This window comes from Dermochelys coriacea, chromosome 2 (genome assembly GCF_009764565.3).
Source record: "Dermochelys coriacea isolate rDerCor1 chromosome 2, rDerCor1.pri.v4, whole genome shotgun sequence".
Lineage (NCBI taxonomy): Eukaryota > Metazoa > Chordata > Testudines > Dermochelyidae > Dermochelys > Dermochelys coriacea.
In genome coordinates, this window is record NC_050069.1 from 157,411,541 (window position 1) to 157,437,947 (window position 26,407).

Sequence of the window (26,407 nt, forward strand, 5' to 3'; positions counted from 1 at the left end):
GGGGAATCTGTAATAACCCAGGAGCTGCAGCAGGTGGTAACAGAGGTAGAGTTCACTTAAACTGGTAGTATAGACCAAGTCTCTGTTGGTATAACTACATCACTTGGGGATGTGGAAAATCCACCCCCTTGAATAACGTAATTATACCAACCTAACCCCTGCCATAGACAGTGCTATGTCGACAGGAGGGCTTCTCCCATTGACATAAGTACCATTGATCAGGGAGGTGGAGTACCTACGCCGACGGGAACAGCTTTCCCACTGGCATAGGTAGCATATTCACTAAGCGGTACAGCTTCACTGGTGCTGCTGCAGCACTGTAAGTGCAGAGAAGTCCTTAGGGTCACAGAACAGGGAAGGGATTCAGTTTCTTGTCAGACTAAAGGGGGAAAGCAGTGATTCCTGTGGGTTTCTTTCTTTTTTCCTTCTTTACGGTGTAATAATAGTACCTTAAAATGCAAAGGCAGTGTGAAATGGTGAATCGGGTTGCTGTAGTTTAGATTAGTATTTGAATAGGATTATTTAGAAGCAAAAAGGAATGATATGCTAAGTTGAAGTAGTAGATCTTACTTTCACTGAACGTTTCATATACTCAGAGGAATGAGCTGCATTTCTAAGACCATCTCCTTAACCTGTTTCTGAAGATGATCTACCTCTATTGTCACTTAAAGTATTAATAGTATTTTCAATAATTCCCCATAGACATTCACTTCTGACTAAGTCACTTCATGATTCAGACTACATGTGGGCATGGAGGACATAACAAACCAGCTGTGATGCTAGCAGACCAGGTGCCAGCTCATGCCAGACCCCTAAGCCAATTCACTTGTATTAGTATAGATCAAAGTGATTGTTATATGTATAAGTGTATTTGGTGTTTAAACTTCATGAAAACTAATGGGATGATACTTGCATTTTAACTTATCTTTATCCCGTTATAATGTAGTAGCAAACATTTACATTGTAAATACTCTGTTATTAAATAACCCATCAAATGAGAAAGAAGTTTTGTGGAATGCAAATGAAGAACTTCAACAGAAAAGTGCTATTTCAAAGCAAATGGTCATTGTGTATGATGATCAGAAGTCTAAGACTCAAAATGCATTCCTCACTCTGACATCAAAGGCAAACCCCACATGCGTAATGACCCTATCAGCTTGGTTTTGGTGAGAAGGAACTATAAGTATGGATTCCAGGAAAGCTCCTGCATCTCTGGATTGCTTGAACCCTTACAGGGAAGCTTACCAGATGCAGAATGGAGATCCCCAGAGACAATTTGAGTACCCTGAAAAGACTTGGGAAACAGGCAGCTTACTACATCACTGACACCATTTGGAATTACAAACTGTGACTCACCTGTGCACATATTTTACTTGCTTTAACCTCTCAATAATTCTCATTTCCGTTTATTAGCTAATAAACCTTTAGTTAGTTTACAAGAGAATTGGCTGCCAGAGTTGTCTTCGGTGCAAAATCCAGAGTACCAATTGATTTGGTGTAAGTGACTGGTCTCTTGGTACTGGAAGAAATCTAAATTTGATGTGATTTTTAATGTAAGTGATCCTTTTATCACAAAGTTCAGTTTGCCTGGGTGGCAAGATAGACTGGAGAGTCTAAGGGGACTGTCTGTGACTCAACTGTAAGAGTGATATAGTGATCCAAAAAGAAAAGGAGTACTTGTGGCACCTTAGAGACTAACAAATTTATTAGATCCAGGAGTACACATTTGTTACTGGCTTAGTGAAATCTAATTACAGAACATACCACCAGTTTGGGGTGTCTGCCCTGTTTTCTGACAGTCTGCCCTGAGCTGGGCACTCACAGTCGTGAGCCACTCCAGACAGCATGACACCAGCCAACACACAGAATAGGCCATCACCTCAGCCAGTCAAAAGCCAGGACCAACCCCACCAAATTCCAAAACTTACTCAAACGGCAACAACAATTTACCAAGCGAGAGAGGAGCAAAAGACAGTTACTCACCTTTTGGTAACTGTTGTTCTTCGAGATGTGTTGCTCATATCTATTCCAGTTAGGTGTGTGTATGCACCGCGTGCACGGATGTCAGAAACATTTTCCCTAGCAGCTTCCTGTCGGGCTGGCTATGGAGCCCCCTGGAGTGGCGCCGATATGGTGCTCTATATATGACCCTGCCAGCCCGACCCCCCTTCAGTTCCTTCTTGCCGGCTACTCCAACAGAGGGAAAGGTGGGGGGGAATGGAATAGATATGAGTAGCACATCTCGAAGAACAGTTACGAAAAGGTGAGTAACCGTTTTTTCTTCTTCAAGTGCTTGCTCATATCAATTCCAGTTAGGTGACTCCCAAGACTTACCTCGGAGGTGGGGTCAGAGTCAAAGAATTGCAGATTACAGAATCACCCTGCCGAAGGCCGCGTCATCATGTGATTGGTGGATGATGGCGTAGTGGGACATGAAGGTATGCACCAAAGCCCATGTGGCAGCCCTGCAGATTTCCTGGAGGGGTATGTGTGCCAGGAAGGCTGCTGACGAGGCCTGAGCCCTCGTGGAATGAGCTGTGACAACAGGCAGAGAGACCTTTGCTAAGTCATAACAAGTACGAATACACACCGTGATCCAGGAAGATATCCGCTGGGGGAAGAGACCAGCAAACCTCTCATCCACTCCGCTAGAGCGATGAACAAATGGTTTGTTTTGTGGAACGGCTTTGTTCGGTCTATGTAGAAGGCAAGTGCCCTTCTAACGTCCAGCGAATGCAGCTGCTGCTCACAGAGGTGGCATGCGGCTTTGGATAGAAAACCGGCAGGAAAATATCCTGGCTGACATGGAAGCGGGACACAACTTTTGGTAGGAAGGCCAGTGAGGCCTAAGCTGCACCTTGTCCTTATGAAAGATGGTATACGGGGGCTCACATCTGAGGGCTCGTAGTTCAGAAATGTGTCATGCTGAAGTGATGGCCACTAGGAAGGCAACCTTCCAGGAGAAGTAGAGGAGCGATCATGAAGCTAGCGGCTCAAAGGGAGGACCCATGAGATGAGATAGGACAAAACTGAGGTTTCAGGCAGGGACGGAGGCTTCACTGGGTGATGGACCTTTTTAGTCCTTTTAGGAAATGTCCCACGATAGGGTGTGCAAACACTGAGTGCCCGGAAAAGCCATCGTGAAATGCCAAAATAGCCACAAGGTGAACCTTAAGAGAACTGAATGCCAGGCACTGATCTTTCAGGTGCACCAAATAGTCCAGGATGCACGGGACTGAAGCCTGGAATGGGAGAACCTGCCATTGGGCACACCAGATAGAAAACCTTTTCCACTTTGCTTTGTAAGTGGTTCTGGTAGAAGGCTTGCAGCTTTCCAGGAGCACCTGCCTTACTGGGTCCGAACAGGCAAGCTCTGCTTGGTTCAACCATGGATCCTCCAGGCCAGAAGTCCCCAATGCGGTGCCCATGGGCGCCATGGTGCCCACTAGGGCATTTTTGTGCACCCGCAGGAAACTGCGCCGCCAAAATGCCTCCGGGAAGCGTTGCTGCCGAGAAGCGTTGCTGTTTCTTGGTGGCATTTCGGCAGCGACGCTTCTTGCCGTTGCCAATTTTCGGCGGTGGCATTTCAGCAGCAGGATGCCTGTCACCCTCCATAGTCTTCTGGGAATAGCAATATACTATTTCCACAAGAAAGGTTGGGGACCAGTGCTCCAGGCCATGAGGTGAAGTGACTGGAGGTCCAGGTGGAGGAGGCGATTGTGATTCTGCGAGATGAGGTCGGAAGTGAGAGGTAGATGAATCGGTGACTGGATCGATAGGTCCATGAAGGTGGGGTACCAGCACTGGCGAGGCCAAGCTAGGGCCACCAGGATGACATCCGCTTTGTCCCTGCAGACCTTGAGAAGCACCTTGTGGATGAGAAGAAAAGGTGGAAAGGCCAGTAGTTGATCGGACCATGAGATCAGGAAGGTGTTCGCAATCGAGCCCAGGCTGTGAGCCCGAAAAGAGCAAAGGGTTGGGCACTTCCTATTGGCCCATGTGGCGAACAGGTCAATTCGGGGAAACCCCCAGCTGCGGAAGATGGCGTGGATGACATCCGGCCAAATTGACCATTCATGTGTGAGGAACTGCCTACTCAAGTTGTCCACCAATACGTTCTGAACGCCCGGCAGGTATGAGGCTTGGAGAAGGATGGAGTGGGTTAAACAAAATTCCCATAGGAGGAGAGCTTCCTGGCAGAGTGGAGACAACCTGGCTCCGCCTTGCTTGTTTATGTAAAACATGGCTGTGGTATTGTCCATCAGTACCACTACACAGTGGCCCTGCAAGTGGGACAGGAACGCCTGGTATGTGAGGCAGATTGCCCTGAGCTCTTTGATGTTGATATGCAGAGCCAGTTCCTCTACTTGCCGTAGGCCCTGACTCGTCATGCTCCTGAGATGTGCTCCCCAGCCGAGCACCGACGCATCCGTTACCAATGTCAGAGTGGGCTGGTGGGGGTGGAACAGTACCCTGGTGCTTACCATGCAGGGGTCCAGCCACCATTGTAGGGAATTGAGGGTATGTCCCGGAATGGTCAGCACCATGTCCAGAGTGTCACGACCCAGGCGATACACAGACACAAGCCATGCCTGCAGAGGCCTGAGCCATAACCTGGCATGCTGCACCACGTAAGTGCAGGACGCCATGTGACCCAGCAGCTTGAGGCACTGTCTCACCGTGGTGGTGGGAAAGTTGCAGGCCAGTGATTACATGTGCAGATGATGGGCCTCTGGGAGGAAAGCTCTCATCTGGTTTGCATCCAGGACTGCCCCAATGAACTCTATTGTTCGTGTTGGGGTGAGAACAGACTTGCTGACATTCAGAATAATGCCTAAGTGGTTGAACGTGTCCCTGACCAACTGTACCTGTGATTCTACCTGCTGGTGAGACCGGCCTCGTATGAGCCAGTCGTCTAGGTACGGGTAAACATGCACATGATGGCAGCGAAGAAAGGCTGCCATGACTGTCATGCATTTGGTGAAGAAGCAGAGAGCCGTGAACTCATAATGTGCCTTGTCTATTATGAAACAGAGAAAACGTTTGCGAGACAGGTTGATTGAAATGTGAAAAAAAGCGTCCTTCACATCGAGGGCAGTGTACCAGTCTCCCGAATCCAGGGAGGGGATGATTGTGCTCAAGGAGACCATGCGGAACTTAGTTGACGATGTGCTTGTTGAGTTCCCTTAGGTCCAGAATGGGCCTTAGACCCCCCCTTTGCCTTGGGAATGAGAAAGCAGCGAGAGTAGGAAACCTTGCCTCTGATCTCCTGAGGTACCTCTTCCACTGCTCGTAGGGTGAGGAGGGACTGGACCGCCTGGACCAGGAGTTGCTCGTGAGAGGGATCCATGAAGAGGGATGGGCAATGGGGGTGGGAGGACGGGAAGGAGCAGAAGTGGATAGAATAGCCACCTCTACCATGCGGAGGACCCACTGGTCTGATGTAATAAGGGACCATGCATAGTAGAAACAGGATAGATGGTTCAGGAAAGGAGGATAACTGGCCAGGATATGGACTGGTAATCTGTCCTCACACGCATCTTCAAAAAGGGCGCTTAGGGCCCAGAGGGGGCTTGGACTGTCCCTGGCCCTGATCAAAGGGAGGACGCAATGGTCTGCACCTGGCGTATCTACTCCTCCTGCGGAAGAAGTCCTGCCTGGGCCTAGCGGGGAAAGACTGCTGCTGGGTTGGCTGGTGCTTAAATGGCTTTCTTTCAGTTGCCGGGGTATGCATACCTAGAGACTTAATTGGGTTCCTTGAATCTTTTAGGCTATGCAGCCTAGAGTTGGTCTATTCAGCGAAGAGCCCCTGACTGTCAAACAGAAGGTCTTGGATAGTTTGCTGAACTTCTGGCAGGAGACCCGAGGACTGAAGCCAGGCATTACGCCACATGGTGATACCAGATGCCAGTGTATGCGCCGCCGTGTACGCGGCATCCAGGGAGCCTTGAAGAGCAGTCCGGGCCACTAGCGTGCCCTCCTCAGCAATGGCTCCCAGTTTCTGCCGAGAATCAGATGGGAGGAGCTCTTTGAACTTTTGAATAGCAGACCAGGAATTATAGCGGTATCTGCTAAGAATCACGGGCTGATTAGCGATCCATAGGAAGAGGCCACCGGCAGAATAAACCTCTCCCCCAAAGAGGTCCAGACATTTCACATCTCTTGATTTAGGGGCTGACACTGTCTTTCTTTTTCGTTTACCACATCCATCACCAGGGAGCATGGGTGGGGATGGGTAAAAAGGTATTCGTACCCCTTAGTGGGGACAAAGTACTTTCTTTTGGCCCCTTTGGCCGAGGGGGGAATGGAAGCCAGAGTTTGCCAGATTGTTTTGGCATTTGACTGAAGGGTCTTTATAATGGGCAGCGCCACCCTAGAGGGCCCTTCTGGTGTCAGAATGTCCACCATGGGGTTCTCTTCTTCTACGACCTCCTCCACCTGGAGATTCATGTTTAACGCCTCTGACCATAAGAGTTTCTGTAGGGCCCAGTAGTCCATGGGTGGGGGGCCAGATGCAGATTTACCCGCCACTGCCTCATCAGGAGAAGATGAGGAGGCAGCGACCGGCAGAATTGGGCTTGAGACAGCCCCTTGGTCCACTGGTTCCAGTTCCTTCTGGGCACCGGAGGTAGCCTCCACTGGGGGTGGGGCTGGATCCAGGGTTTGTGTGGGGTCCGGAAGAGGACGACTAATGGTTGCCTTGGGAATATGGGACCCAGAAAGAGATGGCAGAGGGACACCTGGAACAGCGCCCTGGGCTTGGTGGTACGCCCAGGGAGTCCAGAACTGCCACTGGGGTTGCCAGTGGGGTGCTGAAGCGTATTGTCCAAGACTGCCTGGACCTGATCAGGGTGCCTCCAATGCTCCTGATGCCCTACCCGACCTGGGAGAGGGTGACTGGGAGCAGGACGGCCAAGAAGGGGCAGTACACTGTGCTGGGGGGGGGGTTCCACATCCCCCCAATGGGCGGAATGGGTACCGTGCAGAGTGGCGAGATCCAGATGGTGATCGGTGGTGCCATTGTGGAGAGCGATACCAGGAGATCGACCGGTGCCGAGATGTTGGACTTTGCCTCGGTGGAGAGCGGCCACAGGAGTGCAACCGCAACTGGTGCTGTGCCGGGGAATGATGCCGCGATGGAAAGCGGAGCTGCAGTGGAGAGCAGTGCCATGCCGGGGAGCAGTGCCACAATGGAGAGTGGTGTTGCTAGCGGTGTTGCGGAGAGGTGAGGTGCTGTGACAGGGAGCGGTGCCGCTGCGCAGACTGGTGTCGGTTCAAGCGGTGCCACAGGGTCTCAGACTTTAACCTAGACCTTGAGCAGGACCACGACCTGTCAGCCAATGACCACCACGAGCAGGAGCGGCTCCGAGGATCGGGACTGCGAGAGCAGTGCTGCGAGTCGGACCAGCGCAGAGCATGGGTGCAGTGCCGGGACTCAGAGCAGTGCCAGGATTCAGAGCAGCACGGTGATGCTGGTCTGGGGGCAGACAGCCCAAAGATTGCTGGTTTGCCTCTTGATAGTGCCAGGGCTCAAGATGGTGTAGGCCTCAAGACCAGAGAGTTGGGCGTCGTCATCTCAATGAGTCCTCTGGTGGCCTCAAAGGTGTCGGGTGTGCAAAGCAGCATGACCTCCTCCACCTGCAGCTGCAGGGAGTCCAGTGGTACGGGGCTTCTTGTGGAGGTGGAGGCTCATGGAGGACAAGGCAAACTGGAAGGTCCCTGGTCCACACCAGGTCCTGTTGGGGGTGTGACTACCGCCTCGAGCCTTTGTGGGGGCTTCTCCATTACCTGCTTTTTACGGACGGCCGGGGAGTGAAAATGGTGCCAGGGAGTGTGCTTTTGGGCCCCGGGAGACCGCCGGGCCCTAGAGGGGTGTGCCGAGTCCTTTTTCGGTGCTGCAGACAGCACTGCTGGAGGAGCGCTCCGCACCGAGACGCTCGGAGCTGAGTGTTGTGGCGGACAGAGAGCAGACTCCATGAGGAGCTGTTTGAGTCTAATGTCCCTCTCCTTTCTAGTGCGAGGTTTAAACGCTTTGCAAATCCTGCCACTTATCTGCCTGATGGGCCTCTCCCAGACACCAAAGACAGGAGCCATGGGGGTCACCCATGGACATGCGCTTGTGGCAGGAGCTGCAAGGTTTGAAGCCCTGGGACGGCATGCCCCATAGCCCCATAGGGGCACTCGTTGACTTAACCCCTTCAAGCATTAACGACTATACTTAACACTAAAGATAACAGATAACTAACATTTAACTAACAATAGAGATAAGTAGAGTAGCTATGGAGTAGTGGAGTACTTGCGAACAAGACACCACTGTTCCAACAACCATCACTGGTGGTAAGAAGGAACTGAAGGGGGGGTCGGGCCAGCAGGGTCATATATAGAGCACCATATCAGCACCACTCCAGGGGGCTCCACAGCCAGCCCGACGGGTAGCTGCTAGAGAAAAAAAGTTTCCAACATCCGTGCACGTGGCACGCATGCACACCTAACTAGAATTGATATGAGCAAGCACTCGAAGAAGAACTGATGTGATGTGTCGGCAAGACCACTTTCAAGGAACCAACCACACAATGGTTCTCAGAAAGCCCCCTTTTATTTCATCATGCACACAGGTCTCCCCAGTTCTTGGGGGACTTCCATCAGATGAAAATAGAAGGATGGAAAGCACAACTTTATAAGGTGAAGCTAACCTTAGAAGTAAACAATCAGTAATTTAAGAGTAAAAGTCCATATATAAACACTACTGTTAGTGGGAGGGGAAACAAAGGCCAGGAAATTTGGTATTAAGGTTAACCTCAAGGGAAACCCAAAAAATTAGAGAATATGGAAATTCACATGGACGGTAGGAAGCCAAACTATTTGTTAAGGTCCCAGGGAAGTGAGTGTCTGCCTCAAGAGATAGCAGAAGAGGGGTCAAGTGGCCAGCAACAAGTTTATGAGGAATTTGGGGTGGGACAAGGAAGAGTCCTTCCATCAATAAGACTAATCTAATCAATTTAAACTTGGTCACCCACTCTCAATAAAGGATCTGCCAAAAAGCATTAGAAATGTTTTCTAGCCATAGTGACAACCCCTTTTTTTAAAAAATGTCTTAATTTGCAAACAGTATGTCAGATGAATTCGTTGACAGATTTCTCTAGGAATTAGCTTACATTCTGAGGTCTGCCATGGGCGGCGTGTGACCCCCTCCCTCTTTGGGAAGGCTAGCCTGCTGACCCTGCCCCTTCCTCCTCAGGCCCCGCCCCCCACCAGAGCCCCAAGCTCCCCTCCTCCCCCGCAGCTGGAGGAGCCCCCCTCACCCGCCCCAGTCACCCCAAGCGCCGGCCCGACCCTCGGGCCAGCCCAAGCCGCCCATGGCCACCGCTGCCCCTGGTCACCAGCGGGCCCGAGCTCCAAGCTCCAGGCCACTGGCTGGAGCTGAGCCCCCTTGTGCATCAGGGGAGAGGGGGAGCAAGGACGGGGCCTTGGGGCAGAGCATGGGTGGGGCCACGGCTTGGGTTAGCTGAGCTTCCCCTGGCCTATGATACCCACCATAGATGAGGTCTGCTTTTGCAAGGAAAAAGGCTACAATTTAGATATCCAGCCCATTTGACACCGTCATTTAAGCCCACTGGAGCTGTACCATTCTGACACCCTATTTAAAACCAAAGCTTTTAAAATAAGAGTTTAATCAACTCATCTTTGGCCCTGCATACTGAAATGTCTCACCTCCTTACGTCTGAAGGCTACATTAGCAGTTAAGAGTGGCAAAGAGCTCTGTGTAGGAGCTCAAGATTATGTGCGTCGCTGCCAATATGTGCACACTCCAGAATACAGTGATTAACACACACTTTTACTTTTAAGTCAAAGGCTCCCACACAAATACCCAGAACAATGTGTACCAGATTTATTACAACACTTTAAGGTCAAAGTTTTATCATAATAAGAGTTATAGTTACAGAGAAAGTATGACCTTCTCCCAGGGAACTCATTATATAAAGCAGTGTCAGAGTGAGACATCAAATGGAAAGTTTGCAACTCTAAAAGAGGTGAAAGTAAAGTAAGATAAGCTTTTAGAGCTATACATTTCAAGGGCTTTCCAATCAGTGTTGTGGTGAATATAATAATGGAACTTGGCATCTTGGTACTGCAAAGGGAGGGGAGAATAAAAAATGTAATTTAAAAAGTTTTCATAGAGAAGTTTAAGTATCTGGTGTTGAGAAAAAAGAAAGCAAGATGGTAAATCAGCGTATGAGCAAAGGGAGTGTAGCAGTGAAGCAGCACATAGGCCTATATCCTGCCCCTGTCTTTGTAGATCTAGAGGGCCATGACACAGCAGAATGACTTCAGTTCTGCTATATGGGATAACCAGGAGCCCACACAGCCCAATTCTGCAGGGACTCCTGACATGGCAGCGTACAAACAACTCTTTGGTACCATAGTTGGAGGTTCCATCACTACATGATTATCCCCTAGTCCCCTGTCCCCTCCCCATCCCCCACCTCAGTTGATGAGGATGTACAAAGGCTACGCAAGCTACTTCAGCTCTTAGGAGGAACAGTGATAGTGGAGCATCAGGTGATTGAGAACCCACCTTGCTCACATGGAATTTCCCAATGCCTTGCCTATTCAGACAAGATGCTGGAGGCAGAATCTGAGGCATAACTAAATGGAATTAAACACAATTTTAACCGAATGGGATTGCAAGCCTGATATGGTCTCAATTCATTGCAATGTACAAATGTGCATTTAAGTTAGAGTGAACCACCAGTTACTGTTGATCTGTGTATAAAGGGAGTGTGGGGTGGAAAGACTGTCAGAGGGTTCTATGGTTAATAAGATGACTGAATAAAAAAAAGTGAAAGTAAAAAATTATAGTGATTTTAGATTATAGAGAGGTAGCACCTCCTCAAATTAAAGTTGAGACTATCTTAATACTTAACAGCTAATTGTTGTTAATTGCTCTCAAATCCATAGCAAGAATTATTTTGTCCCCTTTTTAAAATTCACTTTGCATTATCCTCTAACAAACTGTAGCATGTTTGAGCAGTTGATGTCTTTTCAGGTTTTCCACTATCAACTGGTATAATCTAATAGTTATTAGGGAAATCCATCCAGTCAGACAAGCTTTTGTTCGTTATTTCTCTGATGGGCTGTGGAAATCACACGTGTGTACACTACATGCTGTAAGGTTGCCTGTGTAGCCACTTTATGCCAGTGGGATAGAGCTCTACTGCCGGCATAATTAAACCACCCCCAATGGGTGGTGGTAGCGTGTCTCCTGCCGTCATAACGCTGTCCACACTGATGCTTTTATCAGTGAAATTTATGTCATCAGGAAGGCATTTTTTCACACCACTAACAAACAACAGTTTTGATGACAGAAGTGCTAGTATAGACAAAGACTTAGTCTGACCAACAACAAAGAAGTCACATCCACAAGAACATTTTCACAAAATCTTATAATTTGTAACTAATCATTTTATACTGCAGACCCCATTTCTCATGCTTCACCATGCTGTGTAGTCATTAACATATTAAATTACCCATATCTGATGTGTCTGGGAGAGAAGCCTGACAGGAACTAATACTATAGCATTAATGCCTAATTAGTAAGTCATTCAAGATATTAAAACAAAATTGATACTTTTAGTCATTGTATGTAAGCATTTGACAATGGCACACATCACTATAGTTACAATAAGAATGTGACAAGTACCTGATTCCGATCTGATTTATACACTCCACAATTCCAGCCCCCAAAATTTCATGGGGGACACTAAGTTAGAACAACGGGGGGTTGCATACTTGCAGGAATTATTTGTAGGATGGGAACCAGAGCAAGAGGGTAACAGACCAACCTTGTAACAGGGAGTTTGGAACAGGGGAAGATCAAGTTGCTTTCAGAATCACTTAGTGACCCTGAAAAAAAATGGATAGCAGAGAATCACGTGCACATACCTAAGGCATTGACTGGCTAATCATCTTATAGTGTAGCCAGTCATGAAGCATACAGTGCAAGGCCTCAATTTTGTGCCAGTGTATGTCTAAGTGAAAAAAACATAAGCTTTTGTCCTTAGACAATGATACCGACCCAGTCATAGTGTAGTTTTTAGAGTGGTGACATTTCTCATGACAACATAATACCTAGATATTCCACAACAGCCGTAAGAAGCCAAGCATCCTGATATTTATAAAGCAACCCTCAAAGGAGCTAATGCGCAAGGGGGGCATTTTCAGGATTTCTTTTAAATTCCAAAAATGTAGACCAAGGGCTTCAAAATGGGATCCTGAGATTAGTTTCCTAAATCCATACTTATGCATCTGATTAACTAACCTCATTTTCAACACCCAGCAGTTCCTGTTGATTGGTTATAGTCGTATATATTGGTAATATTGGTAATATATATATTATATAACCTCCTCCTTGAGTATTCCTCCTGATGTTTTTTTGCACTCACACGCCACCCACTGTTTAGAGGTTCCATCATTGTGTCTGAAATCAGTAGGCAACTGAGCTTCTGCCTTGGCAGCCACATTTGCTTCCTCCTGAATCCGGGATCATTTAATCTCGCCCCATTTTTTTTTTAAATACCTTAAAATTGTTTTTGCAGAGGTGTTTTGAAATCAGCGCTATTGTTGTTTTGTTCATCCCTCTAGTCTCTAATTTTGTTGAGGTCGAGGTGTTCTTTTATAAATGAAGGAGAAATTGTTTTTACTATTTTTGGTCAATACCCCAAGAGTTTTTTCAGAGGGGAGTGTGCTTTATCAATAAAATTATTAGTTTGATTGTTCAGCACTATTCAATGTTTGGCCCAGTTAGGCCCCTAATTTTCAAAATCTTGTCCTTGTGCCTCATTGAGAACTACAAAGTGTTTGGCCCAGAAGAGGCCATGGGGGCGAGGGAAAATATTCTCCAGAGATTAGTAAAATCGATATTATCCTGAAGGAAATATTTTGGAATGCAAGCTCCCTGTGAATCCCTGAGCCAGGTCACCAAGTTTACTTCCAGAGTATAATGATGTTGAAAACTCATTATTGGTATTGATTTTACAGCAGAAACACTGATCTGGAGTCACATAACATAGTCTTTTCTTGGTCTCAATAACTGCTGAATCAACAAGTGTTTCAGAGGCAGAACGGTGATTCTCTATTGTGAGGGTTTTCTCATTTTGCATACAGGACTGCCATCAAATGCTTTTCTGATCATGTTCTGTAAATGGCAGGTTGCCAAGGAAAGTGTTGACATCCAGATAGCGGTCAGCCATTTTCAACATTCCTTTTGCACTGTTGTCAAACTCTACAGTTCACAAGTGGAATTAGGCCTCACTGGAAGATCATGAGCAGGTGGAACTGGATTTTCCAGTTACTACATTTATGTGATGAAAAAAATACATGGGTTCTGAGAGTATTCTTCTCTGCTTGCAGTGTTGTTGTAGCCATGTTGATCCCAGGATAAGAGAGACAAGATGGGTAAGGTAATTGGACCAAACTTCTGTTGCTGAAAGAGACAAGCTTTGGAGCTACACAGAGCTCTTCTTCACATCTGGGAAAGATCCTACGAGCGTCAGAGTTAAGTACAAGGTGGAACAGATTATTCAGCATAAATAGTTAATACAACTGCAGCCCATACTTTATGTGGACCACACTCTGAAAAAAAATCTTTCCTGAATCCTCCCAAACTTGCCACACTCATCCACAGAAGAAAGCTCCTCACAGAGCAGGACCCATCCAACTTTAAGCAGCACCAGATGCGAAACCTGTAAACATATCTCCACTGCTACAATGATCAACACACCCCACAACATCCCTTTCAAGATCTATAGGTCCTACTCATGCCTATCACAACATGTGGTGTACCTCATCCAGTGCACTAAATGCCCCAACAACAACTATGTAGGTGACACCAGATAGACAATTACTATGATCTCAAACAAGCTCACCAAGAAAAATAAGACAAAAAACACCATATCACACCATATTACTTCTCACAAACAGATCACTCCATATCTGACCTCTCAATTCTCAGTTTCAAAGGAAACCTGAACAATACCTTCAAAAGATGAGCTTGGGAGCTTAAATTCATAACTCTGCTAGATACTAAAAATCCTGGACTTAATCAAGACACTGGTTTTATGGATTATTACAACAATATGTAACCCACACGCCATCCCTTTTTTTGTCTTACAACTGAAAGACTGTTAACAGGACACTTCCCCTAGAATGGTCCCTTAGCATATGTGTTAGCTACCTATGCTTAACAATTTGTTTCAGCTGTCACACTCTGAGTACCTTTTCCAAACCTGACAGAGCTCTGTGTAGCTCAAAAGCTTCTCTCTCTCTCACCAACAGAAATTGGTCCAATAAAAGGTATTACCGCACCCACCTTGTCTCTCCAGTATTCTTCTCTGTGGATTTGAATACCAAACTGCTAACACATTGCATGTGGCAAAGTCTGGCATTCAGATGCTCAGATACTACAGTGATGAGCAGTGTAGAAATACCTACACATGAAAGAAATTCTTGAGGCCTTTGAAGAGCTATCTTGTAAGGTAAGCTGTAGAGATTTCAGCATTACTGTCATGTCTCCAGCAATTCATCTATGCTCAGGAAGACCCACACCAAGACACTGGAACCAAAAAAAACCCAAAAAACCCTGAACTGTTCAGCTACACTGAGTATGAACAAGTTATATTGTGACTTGTGTCCTCTATTACAAGTCCAACACTGCTCTCAGCTCAGAGTCAAATAGCACTAATGCTACCCTCACTGACTGCACAGAGCAGCCCCACAAGAGATTGGCCCTACATGAGTCACAGTCTCTTCCCTATGTTCTCCTGGACAATGCAGCTCTAGGGCACCCCTGAGGTGAGGCTGTGGCACAATTTAGCCTTTAATATGCTGTAGCTCTCTTGAATGCTTTATATCAAAAACATTTAACAGCTATCTAAGATATTCGGTGTAATGTTCTTTTCCATATAGACTGCTTATTATGGAGAGAACTGTTATTGACCTCTATATTTAGGTTTCCTAATACTTACCATTATAAGAGATTACTGCGATTTTTTTTTAGAAGCTCTAATATCTCCATTGTTTGCAGCAGGGTTTTAAAATTTGCCATGGAGAATACCCTCAGGCTGGCGTAGCACCTTTTCTTTGTCCCCTGAAATTCGGTTCAGGTTTAGCTGAGTTTGCTTGAGTTCCTCAAGAAATAACTGAAGACAAAGATTCTAAAGAGCTGGGCTCATGCCATCACCACAGCAGCACCAAATACTGCACTGGGAATGCCTGGGAGCAACTGCGGTGAAGGGAACAACAGGGCTAGATTCCTACCTATGCATACCTCCTAGTTCCTGCAGACAGCCCCAGCTTCTCATTACGTCCTGGAAGGTCACAAACATGGGGCAGAAGCCCACCACTTCCTGAGGGTGGGGAAAGGGAAATATGGGTCAGGCTGTGTTCCCCCTTTTCACTGCATGGACATGACACCTGAGCTTGTTTTTCCCACTCTAGGTTAACAGTCTTCTTTTGTTGCTACCTAATATAGTTGGTTCCATAACTCAAGTGGTAAGCTGCAGTGCTAAAGGTTTAGAGTTCAAACCCAACCCATGATTCAAGATGTGGGCGGAATTAGAGCTGAATACAGGTTCATAGATTCTAAGGCCAGAAGGCACCATTCTAATCATCTAGTCTGACCTCCTCTAAAGCACAAGTCATAGAACTTCCCCAAAAATAATTCCAAGAGCACATCTTTTAGAAAAGCATCCAATCGTCATGATTTAAAAGTTGTCAGTGATGGAGAATCCTCCATGACTCTTGGTGAATTGTTCCAGTGGTTAATTACTCTCTCCGTTAAACATTTATGCCTTATTTCCAGTCTGAATCTACCAGAATTTGCTTTTGTTCACACATGATACAGTCTTTAATTACATGATCACATATTATCCCCCCTTCCCCGCCCCGACGCATATCTCGCTCAACGAACAGAAAAGATTCGTATGGGCAACTGTAAATCTGACATTCCCCAACTTTCAAGTGCGTGACTATACAACCTAAATAATGTAGAGGGTCATTTTGTACATAGAGGCAAGTGAGGCATTTTGTAAGGAATCAGTCAAGGTTGTACAGCTTTCAGTGACTCCATACAAAATGCCTCAATTGTGTCTTTATTCAGTTATTTTTGTAACTGGTGTCTGACGTATGTAATAGACAACACATGTTATCCAAGTCCACAGAAAAGTGGATTCATAACATCCTGTAGCTGCAAACCTTCGTAGCTGTTCGGAGTTTAACAGACTTTGGGCTTGATCCTCCAGCCATGGAAGCCAATGGCAAAACTCCAATAGAATTCAGTGGGTATTAGACCAGGCACTATATAAGCATGGACCAAATAGGGTTGCCAACTTTCTAATCGCACAAAACTGAACACCCTTGCTCCACCCCCACCCCAAGGCCCTGCCCCTCTCCCACCCCTTCTCCGAGGCCCTACCCCCACTCACTCCATCCCCCCTCCATCTGTTGCTCGCTCTCTCCCACCCTTACTCACTTTCACTGGGCTGGGGCAGGGAGTTGGGGTGTGAGAGGGGGTCAGGGTTCTGGCTGGGGGTGCAGGCTCTGGTGTCGGGCTGGGGATGAGGGGTTTGGGGTACAAGAGGGAGCTCAGGGCTGTGGCAGGAGGTTGGGATGCGGGGGGGTAAGGGGTCCGGATGGGGGTGCAGGAGGGGGCTCAGGACTGGGGCAGGGGATTGGGGTGTGGGGGATTGCAGGCTCCGGGAGGGAGTTTGGTGCAGGAGGGGACTCCAGGATGGGGCAGGAGGTTGGGGTGTGGGGTCCTGATGGCACTTACCGTGGCTCCCAGGAAGCAGCCACCAGGTCCCTGAGGCCCCTAGATGCATGGTTCGCCAGGGAGGCTTGGCACACTGCCCTCATACCTGCAGGCACCATACCCGCAGCTCCCATTGGTCACAGTTCCTGGCCAATGGGAGCTGCAGAGCCGGCACTCAGGGTGGGGGCAGCACACGAAGCCTCCCTGGCCACCCATGTGCCATGGGGCTGCAGGGACCTGAGAGCCACTTCTGGGAGCTGTGGGGAGTCAGGGCAAGCAGGAAGCCTGCCTTAGCCTGGGCCCCCACTGCGCTGCTGACCAGAGCTGCCAGAGTCCCTTTTCAACTGGGTGTTCCAGTCGAAAACAGGATATCTGTCAACCCTAGCACTAAGCTTCAGTGTAACTCAAAACTGATTGTCTGCTCCCGAAAGAAAATGCATGTTCATAGAGTCCTAGAAATGTGGGGCTGGAAGTGACCTTGAGAGGTCATCTAGTCCAGAGCTTCTCAAGCTATCTGATGTGGGGGACCGGCAATTTTTTTTTCCAATGTGCGCGCAAACTGGCAGCCGATGGCTCGCGGACCGGCACCAGTCTGCGGACCACCACTTTGAGTAGCACTGATCTAGTCCATCCCCACTTGCTGAGGCAGGATTAAGTATATACCAACAGCAGCAACTGTCATGTTATCCAGCAACTCACATTTCTTTTAATATTAAGTCTTTGTTACAATTTCTAACAACAAATAGCTTATAAACCAAAACTAAGCTATAAATAATCATTATGATCACAAATGCACCCACAACTGAAATACCACAATGGTGAGTGCTACATAAATACGTAGAAAGACCAACACATAAACACATAATTAATTTACCTTGTAAGAGTCAAAAACCTACTGTACCAAACAGGAAGGAAAACAGCCCTATTAATTTTAAATTATATAAAGTCCAATTTTATTATACAAACTCGTTAGCTTTAGTGATATATAATCTTGTACAAGCCCTGTAAAAAAATAATTTAGGGGAATTTGAATGGCCTTAAACAAAACATTGGATGGAGTTTCTATTGAAACTGGCCCTAAATCAGTTGCTATCACATTCTTGTGTATGATTTGTCATGTACAATAATTACAGTGTTTCCTTTCTTTAAATTTACAGAGACCACAATACACTAAAGCAGAGGCTAATCCCTTTGATTCTATAGAAGGGTTTTTTATTAATCTTCTGAACATGTGATCTAGATTGTCTGCATAGTTTCAAAATAATGAAAGTACAAGCTGTCAGGCAATGAACAAAAGAAAGTTTTCATTCCAGATTGTTACTTTAAATGAGTTTCATTTAGCCCATAAATTAATACAGATGTTTTAAGAAAAATAATGAAAACAGTAAGTGAGATTTTGGTTTTAGATATAAGTTTTTATATGAAGCTCTGTGAAAATTGTATGGGTTTACTCTGTAAGATGTTTGCATTGAAAATGAAATTTGTGGAATTACAGTAGTTTCGTTAAAAGCGGATTCCTGTACAGAATTTTGTCAGAGTGACTTAATTTCTGGAATTTATTCCAAGAATACTATAATCATTGTAGGTAAATTTATCATGAAATTAGCTATAAGAGGTCTGACCAAAAAAAACCAAAAAACAAAAATCTTTTTTTACATTCTGCTGGTTCAACATGGTAGATGGGCAATTTTTCCCCTCTGAGATAAAGAGGAGTAAAGAAGCATCAGAGACCCCCCCCCACCCCCAAAGCAAAAACAACTCCAGGCACTTATATATGCTAACTGGCATTTAAAAATAGGATCAAATATGTTATCACACACTATTTCTATATACACAAACAAAAAAGAAGCCAGTACTTTAGACAAGCTGTGATGAATATGGACTATTCGGAGGAGCAGGAAATTACAGGACTGATTTTGCAGTGTCACTCCCTGCACCCCTTCCTTTATGCCAACAGTTTTGAAATAACCAAAAATATTGTTGATTTTAAAAGAAACAAACCTTCTAATTTTACCTAGTACCATTTTAAACCAAAAAAACAAACAAACAAAAAACACAACTTAAACTGGCAACTTGCAGTTTAAACTGAGGAGAGGAAGGGAGAAATGGACAATATGACCTGTTTCAGAGTAGCAGCCATGTTAGTCTGTATTTGCAAAAAGAAAAGGAGTACTTGTGGCACCTTAGAGACTAACAAATTTATTTGAGCATAAGCTTTCGTGAGCTACAAGTACTCCTTTTCTTTTTACAATATGACCTATACCTCTTTTCTAAGGATGTGCAAATCCTAAATCTTTGAATGCCTGTTAGCACAAAAAATGCTGCTATTCGGGCACTGAATCTTCTACATCCCTTGCTTAGTCTTTGGGGTGGGTGGTCAGAGGGAGTTAGAGTGAAGATCCCCTTCCAGAGAAAGATTCCAGGATCACATACCAATTCCTCAGGCTACTTGCCACAGCTAACTCAGAACAAAAAGGCTTGCACGGGCTTCCCTCAGGGCAGTGGTTCCCAAACTGGGGTTTGTGAACCCCTGCGGGTTTGCAAAATGTTACAGGGGGTTCTCGGGAAAAAATTTCCTAATCGCAGACAGAGCCGTCCCCCACCCAGGCAGCACGGGGCCAGCAGCCCAGAGCCCCTGGACTTCCAAGAGCTAAGCTGATCAAAGCAAGCATACCTATCACACTGAGGAGATTTAAACTTCAAGACTCCTTATAAGAAATGGAAATGGAGGTGGATATTTTTTGCTGTTTTTAAAATTAAATAGGCTGCTAGTGTTGTTTTTAAATTATTATGAAGAGCAAGTTTAAGCTTTGTTAGTTTGCCTGGACTGCTCAAGACCTGAATGCTTGTGTACGAGTTTTAAAGAAGCTTTGAGTTGGCTTCTTAAATACCTTCATGCTGTTTCCCATCTGATATGCCTTGATGAAACATAGGAGCCTCGTCTTATAACTGGCTTATTCAAAGTGATACAAGCTACGAAAGTGAGATCTTGGAAGAGTGTTGCCCTTTTCATAATGTAATAAAAATACTGTAATGATAAATAATAATAATAAATAGTGTGTAATAAGCATGTCATAAAAACAAATTTTATATTTCCAAGACCACCGCTTTTATAATTTATACTCAGAAAAAGGAGAAAATCCCTGGAAATATTCATTTTTAGGAAGGGGTTCACAAGATTTGACATTTTAGTGAAAGGGGTTCACAGGTTGTTAAAGTTTGGGAACCGCTGCCTCAGAGTATTACCATGCTGCAATCTGAGGTATGATTGCACCTCAGGTTGGCATACCATGCTAGCTTTAATCTAGCTAGTGCAGCTAAAAACAGCATGAAGGGCCAGCCAGCAGGCTAGCAATGCATGAGAATAGGATACCAGTGCTAACCCCCAGAACCTGTACATGGTAGAGTTAGAGGATTATGGCGTGCTGGCCTTCTCTGTCAAGACTGGAGAGAAGAGGGGCGATGCCCCTCACACTGGGGAGGGGATAAAGAAGAGAAAATGTAGGTTTGGGGTGGTGGAGAGCAGCTCTATCCAAATAATATTTGGGGCCCAATGTTGGTTTTGGTATGTATCCCTAATTTTTCCTTTTTCTATGGTGTTCAGCTGTCTGGCAGGAGATTACATTTTTAAGGGGAAAAAAAAGTACTGAAAGTTAGCCAAACCAAATAAAAAAATAATAATAGCAGAGCTCATTGTACTTCACTTCTATGGCCTGGAAAACAGAGCTGAAGTCTGAGGGTACGTGACAGTGGAGGAACTATTCTTTAACCTAGACTCCTAGGATGAAATCCTGGCCCCAGTGACACCAATGGGAGTTCTGTCATTGACTTCAGTGGAGCCAGGATTTCACCCATACATAGACAGCTGTAAATTAACCTTTTTGCATGTCAGGCTGTTAATCCCACAGTTGCAGAACCAAAACTAACGCTGCTTAAATTTACCTCTATTACCTGCGATAGAGGAGATAATAGAAGACAAAGTGGTCCAACTCCATTCCAATTAGGTACCTAAACATTTAAGGTTCAGTGATTCTCGTGTTCACATCTTCCTCCAACTTGATCCAATGGGCCAGATTCAAAGGGGAGTTTAAAATCATAAAATGTACCTGCTTATCCTCAGCATGTAAATTACACCAGTTTAGACTCAGATTTAGACCTAGATTCTCTTTAGACTCACATCCTTTTGCAGCTGTCTGATTTGCACCCTTTACAATACCACTGCTGAATTTGACCTTCCAAGTCTAAAGAATCTAAACGTGTACAATACATGTATTGAGCAACTGGACGAAAGGGATGTAACTGGAAATGTAACTGGAAAGTACAAGGTACTGTAAAGTAAAACAGGTCATCTCCAGTGCCAGTGGGATTACTTGCATCAGGAGGAGAAGGAGAATTTGTCCAACGGATTCAAGATTGGTGGCCAAATTCTCCTTTTGACACACCTGTGTAACCCTCTTGATTTCAAAGGAGTGGTTCTGGTGTCAATTCTGAGAGAAGAATTTGGCCTCAAGTCCCTGACTAATTATCTAACTGTATTCACGTATGTTGCCAATGCTTCACAGAGATAGCTGCTATTATTTCCATTTCTACTAGTGATAAATAGTATATAAATTTTGACAATGCCTGCCAGCCCCATACTCAATGTGTTGTATTCATGTCTGCACTGTGCTATTTGCTGTGATAGTTAGCTTAGACTCAGTCAGAGAAGTTCATTAAGCCCAGAATTCAAGGACACAGCACAAATAAATAAAAAGCAAAATAAGTCTATTTACTTTCTGTGCATGTTGGTTTCTAACATCTCTGTTTTTACTTTCTTTCCTTTTGAAAGCAGCTCTCCAGTGTGTGTCTATCTGCTACTATATAACAGGATGAATATAACAATTAACTTAAGATCCCCAGGAGACAGTCCCAAATGTGCCTTATTAATTACCAGCATAAAATTTTAATTTGCAACAAAGGAATTTCACATTGCAATGCTGCTAATCCTTATATTTTCAAACTCGTCTAAGGAGTTTTAGGTGCACAAGTTTCTATAAGGTGAAAACATGCCCCTTTATTGTTTTGCTCATATCTATATTTGTGTGATAGTCATACAACCTTGTACTGTATGGGAGAGTCATTAACAGATTTCTTATTTCTCCCTATTTTTGGTGGGAAATCATCAGGGAATTGGTGTCTTATCTATTCAAGAAAAAACTAATACCTCAATTATGACAGCATTTTTTGGTCAGTGCTTCTGCCAGTTACTTGCTAAAGTCAAATACATTTAGACAGCATGAAGAGTTTTGAGACTTTTACATGCAGAATTGTAGGTGTACAGTCTAGTCCCAGCGGATACAGTCTTCTGACTTTTTTCTTGCTGTTAAGTACCTACTACTTAAAGTGAAAGTCAATATCATGAACTAAAATCTTGACTTTCATTTGCAGCAGTGTGACAGTAAAGATAGATACTGCTTTGTTACTGCCAACACCCACTTCCAGCATGCATAATGAAAGATACTACAATCACATGGCAATTATTTCCAACTGTCTCTGCATGGTATCATTTCAATTTTAAGATGATTATGGAAGCCCCTGTGATATGCTCTTGCAGGTACTCTCTAAGGATATAAAAACACACACTCATATTTTTCTGCCATATGAAGTGTTAAAAAACACAACACTGAAATTTGCTTTGTCGTAGTAGTTTATTATTTTACAGCTAGTATTACCTGTTTTCTTTTGTTTCCCCTGACTTATTTTCTTTCTGGTCTTTAACTCCAGTTCTGAGAGAGCTTTTTCCTTGGAAAAATTAGTTACTGCTTCTCCACCTGGCAAAGTAGATTCATAAGAAACTCCAGTGGCACCTGAAGATACAGTAGAAGTGATGCTCCCTGCAGGAGCCCTTGTGCTAACGGTAGTCCAACTCCGTGAAACTCCATTTGTTACGTAGCCCTTAGGCACACTTACGTTTAAAGTGATAGTGTTGACAGCTGTGGCTACAGGTGGAGTAGTTGTTTGTGTGGTGCCCCACAGCCGTTGCCACCACCATTGCCCTTCTGTAAAACCAGACTGCAGTAGGAAAATAATCCAGGCTAGTTTGCTGAACATTTTTCAGTGTTGCAGACAACAAATTAAGCCTCAAACTTTCCTCTCCAATTGCTTGATTGCTGTCTCCAAATTTTACAGCTGGTAAAAGTGAAGAAGAAATGATGTCATCCTAAAAACTGTTGAAAGTTGTTTTACATTGCTGCCAGACTTCATAAGCCACCTTCAAACGTGTTTTTGATCTTAGATGTCTAACTTACAGCCTAAATATTCCTTACTAACCATTTGTGTCCTTGTGTAATGTAGCTCTGAAGCCAGTTAGTTACCAGACTTCTTTTCTAATGGAAAAGAAGTGCATACAAGACAGCTTTAGAAGAAGTTTCTCATCTACACCAATCAAAGTACTAGACACGCCCCTCCCCTAAAAAAAACAAACACACACATACAACAAAAAAAACAAAAAATCTTGTCTCATAAGCAGCTACAACAAATGAAGAATCTTTTGTTACATAGATCTCCCTGGTGATAGATTCAGTGCTGTGTTAAAAATTAATCCTTGTGCAATGACTAATACTGTGGTTCTAATTAAACAAACCCAGAGAGTGGCTAGTGATGTGAACAGAACACAAACTTGTGTATAGTTTTATTCTGTTTTTCTGTATTGGGAGTCATATATTTTTAAAATATCGCAAGGAGTTTGCAGGGGCGGGGAGGAAACCACACCATGTACTTTATGGAGCTCTAATACCAAAGGTCAATGTTTCTGCATATTCATCTTTCTTGTAACATTTTATAAACTAGAGAAAAGCAAGGGAAACCTATGCGGTAACACCCCAGTTTGACTGCAGCCCTCAACCAGATCCTTGTTTTTCAAAACAATAAGCCTTTAATAAACTCCCGCAAGCCCCAGGATTATGAGCTCCTGAAGAGCGCAACACTTGGACTGAGCAGTGACAGAAGAGCTGCTGCAATAGGATAAGCAAATGTAGGAAGGGTGTTCTGGGAAGATCAAAGGGAGGAAGGTCATGGGATGAAGCAGGGGCTTTCTAGATTGCCATGGATCTAAGCAAGCTGGGGTAGAGGGATGACTTCCCCACATGAGCTTCATTAGCATCTGCATAGAGATAGTAGAGCATAAGCATAAGCATAGAGAAGTAGAAACTCAATTTTCTAATTTGCATGAATATCTAAATAAGAAAGTGACCCAGCTGTAACCATCTCATGGGAGAGAGTTTACCTCTTCCTAGTGCTTCTCTTATTTCCTTAGAGCATACATCAAATCCCACCAAGCTCCAAACAGATTTGTCTACAATCCTCAAGTCTTCCACGGTCCAGACCTTCTGTTTATGTCTCCATTGCTCCTGAACGGGTTCCCATTCTGAATTTGTCTACAAATATCCTGTTACGCTCCACAGGGTATTTGAGCTAAAATTAATTCTGGAGCCGAAAGCCTGCTCCACTTTCTGTGCACCCGTTAAGCCCACATTAAAATCTGAAATGAGGCTAAAGACTGCAAAGATCCTTGTGCAGTGAAGATGAATTTCAACAATGGGAAAGAATCACAAAAAGGATCGCTTCCACACTGAACAAGGAACTTTGTTAGTATAAGGAAAACAGTATTATCCCAAAAGCAACTCTTCTTCTTTTACTACTTCACTATGGTGGAGCTGCCACCTAGAACCTCCCCAGCACCATGATACCTGGCTTCCTGCTACAGTTTGAAAGAAACAGTACAGACAACATTTCCTGTTGTAACTGACAGAAGCAGAGCCTTCTGGGACATAATAGCACTACTTCAGATTGGCAGTTACACATTAAAAGTATGTTTAGGTAGGTGCTCTGGAGAAACAACAACGTGTGGAATTGCAGAACAACCTAACTGAAGCACAGTTAATCAAGCTGCAGCAAACTGAGACCAGAAATATTAGCTGTTTTCCACATATGCATTTAAACGTATTCAACTATGTAGAAGTGGTGTTGGGAAAACACTGCAAGAAAGCATGTAATAACTGCCATGCTGGTAAAACAGAAATGTGAATGCTGAGCAAATGTCTGAACTCTACTGATGCTAGGGCAGAATTCTGTCTTTGCTAGACATACACGTCTAGTGCAGAAGAGCAAAGCAAGAGACTTCAGGCCAAATTCTGTCCATAGATGCTCCCATCCAGCTCCCATCAGGCTCATTATAAGTGCACGTATACCCAAGAACTGTACATGGAACTTAGGCATAGTGTATACACATTTTTTAAAAAACACATCTCTAACCAAAACATTTTTTTTAAACTAAAATATTTATATCAGTATACCTCCTAATGTAGATGCAGTTATACTAGTATAAAACTTCCCACTTTTCCAGTGTATTCTCCCAAATTTATGTGAATAAGCTACACCAGTGCTTAAACTGGTATACCAGTATAATTGTGTCCACATTAGGGAGTTACTTCTCTTTAAGTATACTGGTTTCATATCCATATAGCTAAAGCAGTATAAACACAGTTTGTAAACAAGCCCTAAGCATTTGTTTCCTTCTTTATGCCTCCTAATGCTATTCTTGCACTTCAGTTTGGAAAAAGAACAGGAGGACTTGTGGCACCTTAGAGACTAACAAATTTATTAGAGCATTAAGCTTTCGTGAGCTACAGCTCACTTCATCGGATGCATAGAATGGAACATATAGTAAGATATAGATATATATATACACACATACAGATAAGTTGGAAGTTACCATACAAACTGTGAGAGGCTAATTAGTTAAGATGAGCTATTATCAGCAGGAGAAAAAAACTTTTGTAGTGATAATCAAGATGGTCCATTTAGACAGTTGACAAGAAGGTGTGAGGATACTTAGCTTTAGGAAATAGATTCAATATGTGTAATGACCCAGCCACTCCCAGTCTCTGTTCAAAACCAAGTTAACGGTATCTAGTTTGCATATTAATTCAAGCTCAGCAGTTTCTCTTTGGAGTCTGTTTTTGAAGCTTTTCTGTTGCAAAATTGCCACCCTTAGATCTTTTACTGAGTGGCCAGAGGTTGAAGTGTTCTCCTACTGGTTTTTGAATGTTACGATTCCTGATGTCAGATTTGTGTCCATTTGTTCTTTTGCGTAGAGACTGTCTGGATTGGACAATGTACATGGCAGAGGGACATTGCTGGCACATGATGGCATATATCACATTGATAGATATGCAGGTGAATGAGCTCCTGAGTGCGTGGCTAATATGATTAGGTCCTATGATCGTGTCACTTGAATAAATATGTGGACAAAGTTGGCATTGGGCTTTGTTGCAAGGATAGGTTCCTGGGTTAGTGGTTTTTTGTGTGGTTGCTGGTGAGTATTTGCTTCAGGTTGGGGGGCTATCTGTAAGCGAGGACTGGTCTGTCTCCCAAGATCTGTGAGAGAGAGAGGGATCATTTTTCAGGATAGGTTGTAAATCTTTGATGATGTGCTGGAGAGGTTTTAGTTGGGGCTGAAGGTGACAGCTAGTGGCGTTCTGTTATTTTCTTTGTTGGGCCTGTCCTGTAGTAGGTGACTTCTGGGTACTCTTCTGACTCTGTCATTCTGCTTTTTCACTT

At 44.6% G+C, this 26,407-nt stretch overlaps 1 protein-coding gene and 1 long non-coding RNA gene across 7 annotated transcripts in view; both read right to left on the reverse strand.

Annotated features, from left to right (window-relative positions):
* LOC122458852 overlaps window positions 1-26,407 on the reverse strand; it is a 523,493-nt gene that overhangs the window by 310,736 nt on the left and 186,350 nt on the right. The gene's annotated exons all lie outside the window — the stretch shown is intronic.
* Window positions 1-26,407, reverse strand: part of COL15A1 (collagen type XV alpha 1 chain) — a 293,396-nt gene that overhangs the window by 185,993 nt on the left and 80,996 nt on the right. Inside the window, exon 1 of one of the 6 annotated variants that reach the window (XM_043508542.1) lies at window positions 22,519-23,157. The exons of 3 other annotated variants lie outside the window; for them this stretch is intronic. In XM_043508542.1, the coding sequence (XP_043364477.1) occupies window positions 22,519-22,897 (379 nt within the window). In that variant the 5' untranslated portion in view covers window positions 22,898-23,157. Of the gene's footprint in view, window positions 1-22,518; window positions 23,158-26,407 lie in introns of those variants that run through there. 2 more of the 6 variants (XM_043508543.1, XM_043508541.1) reach the window with 2 other exon arrangements.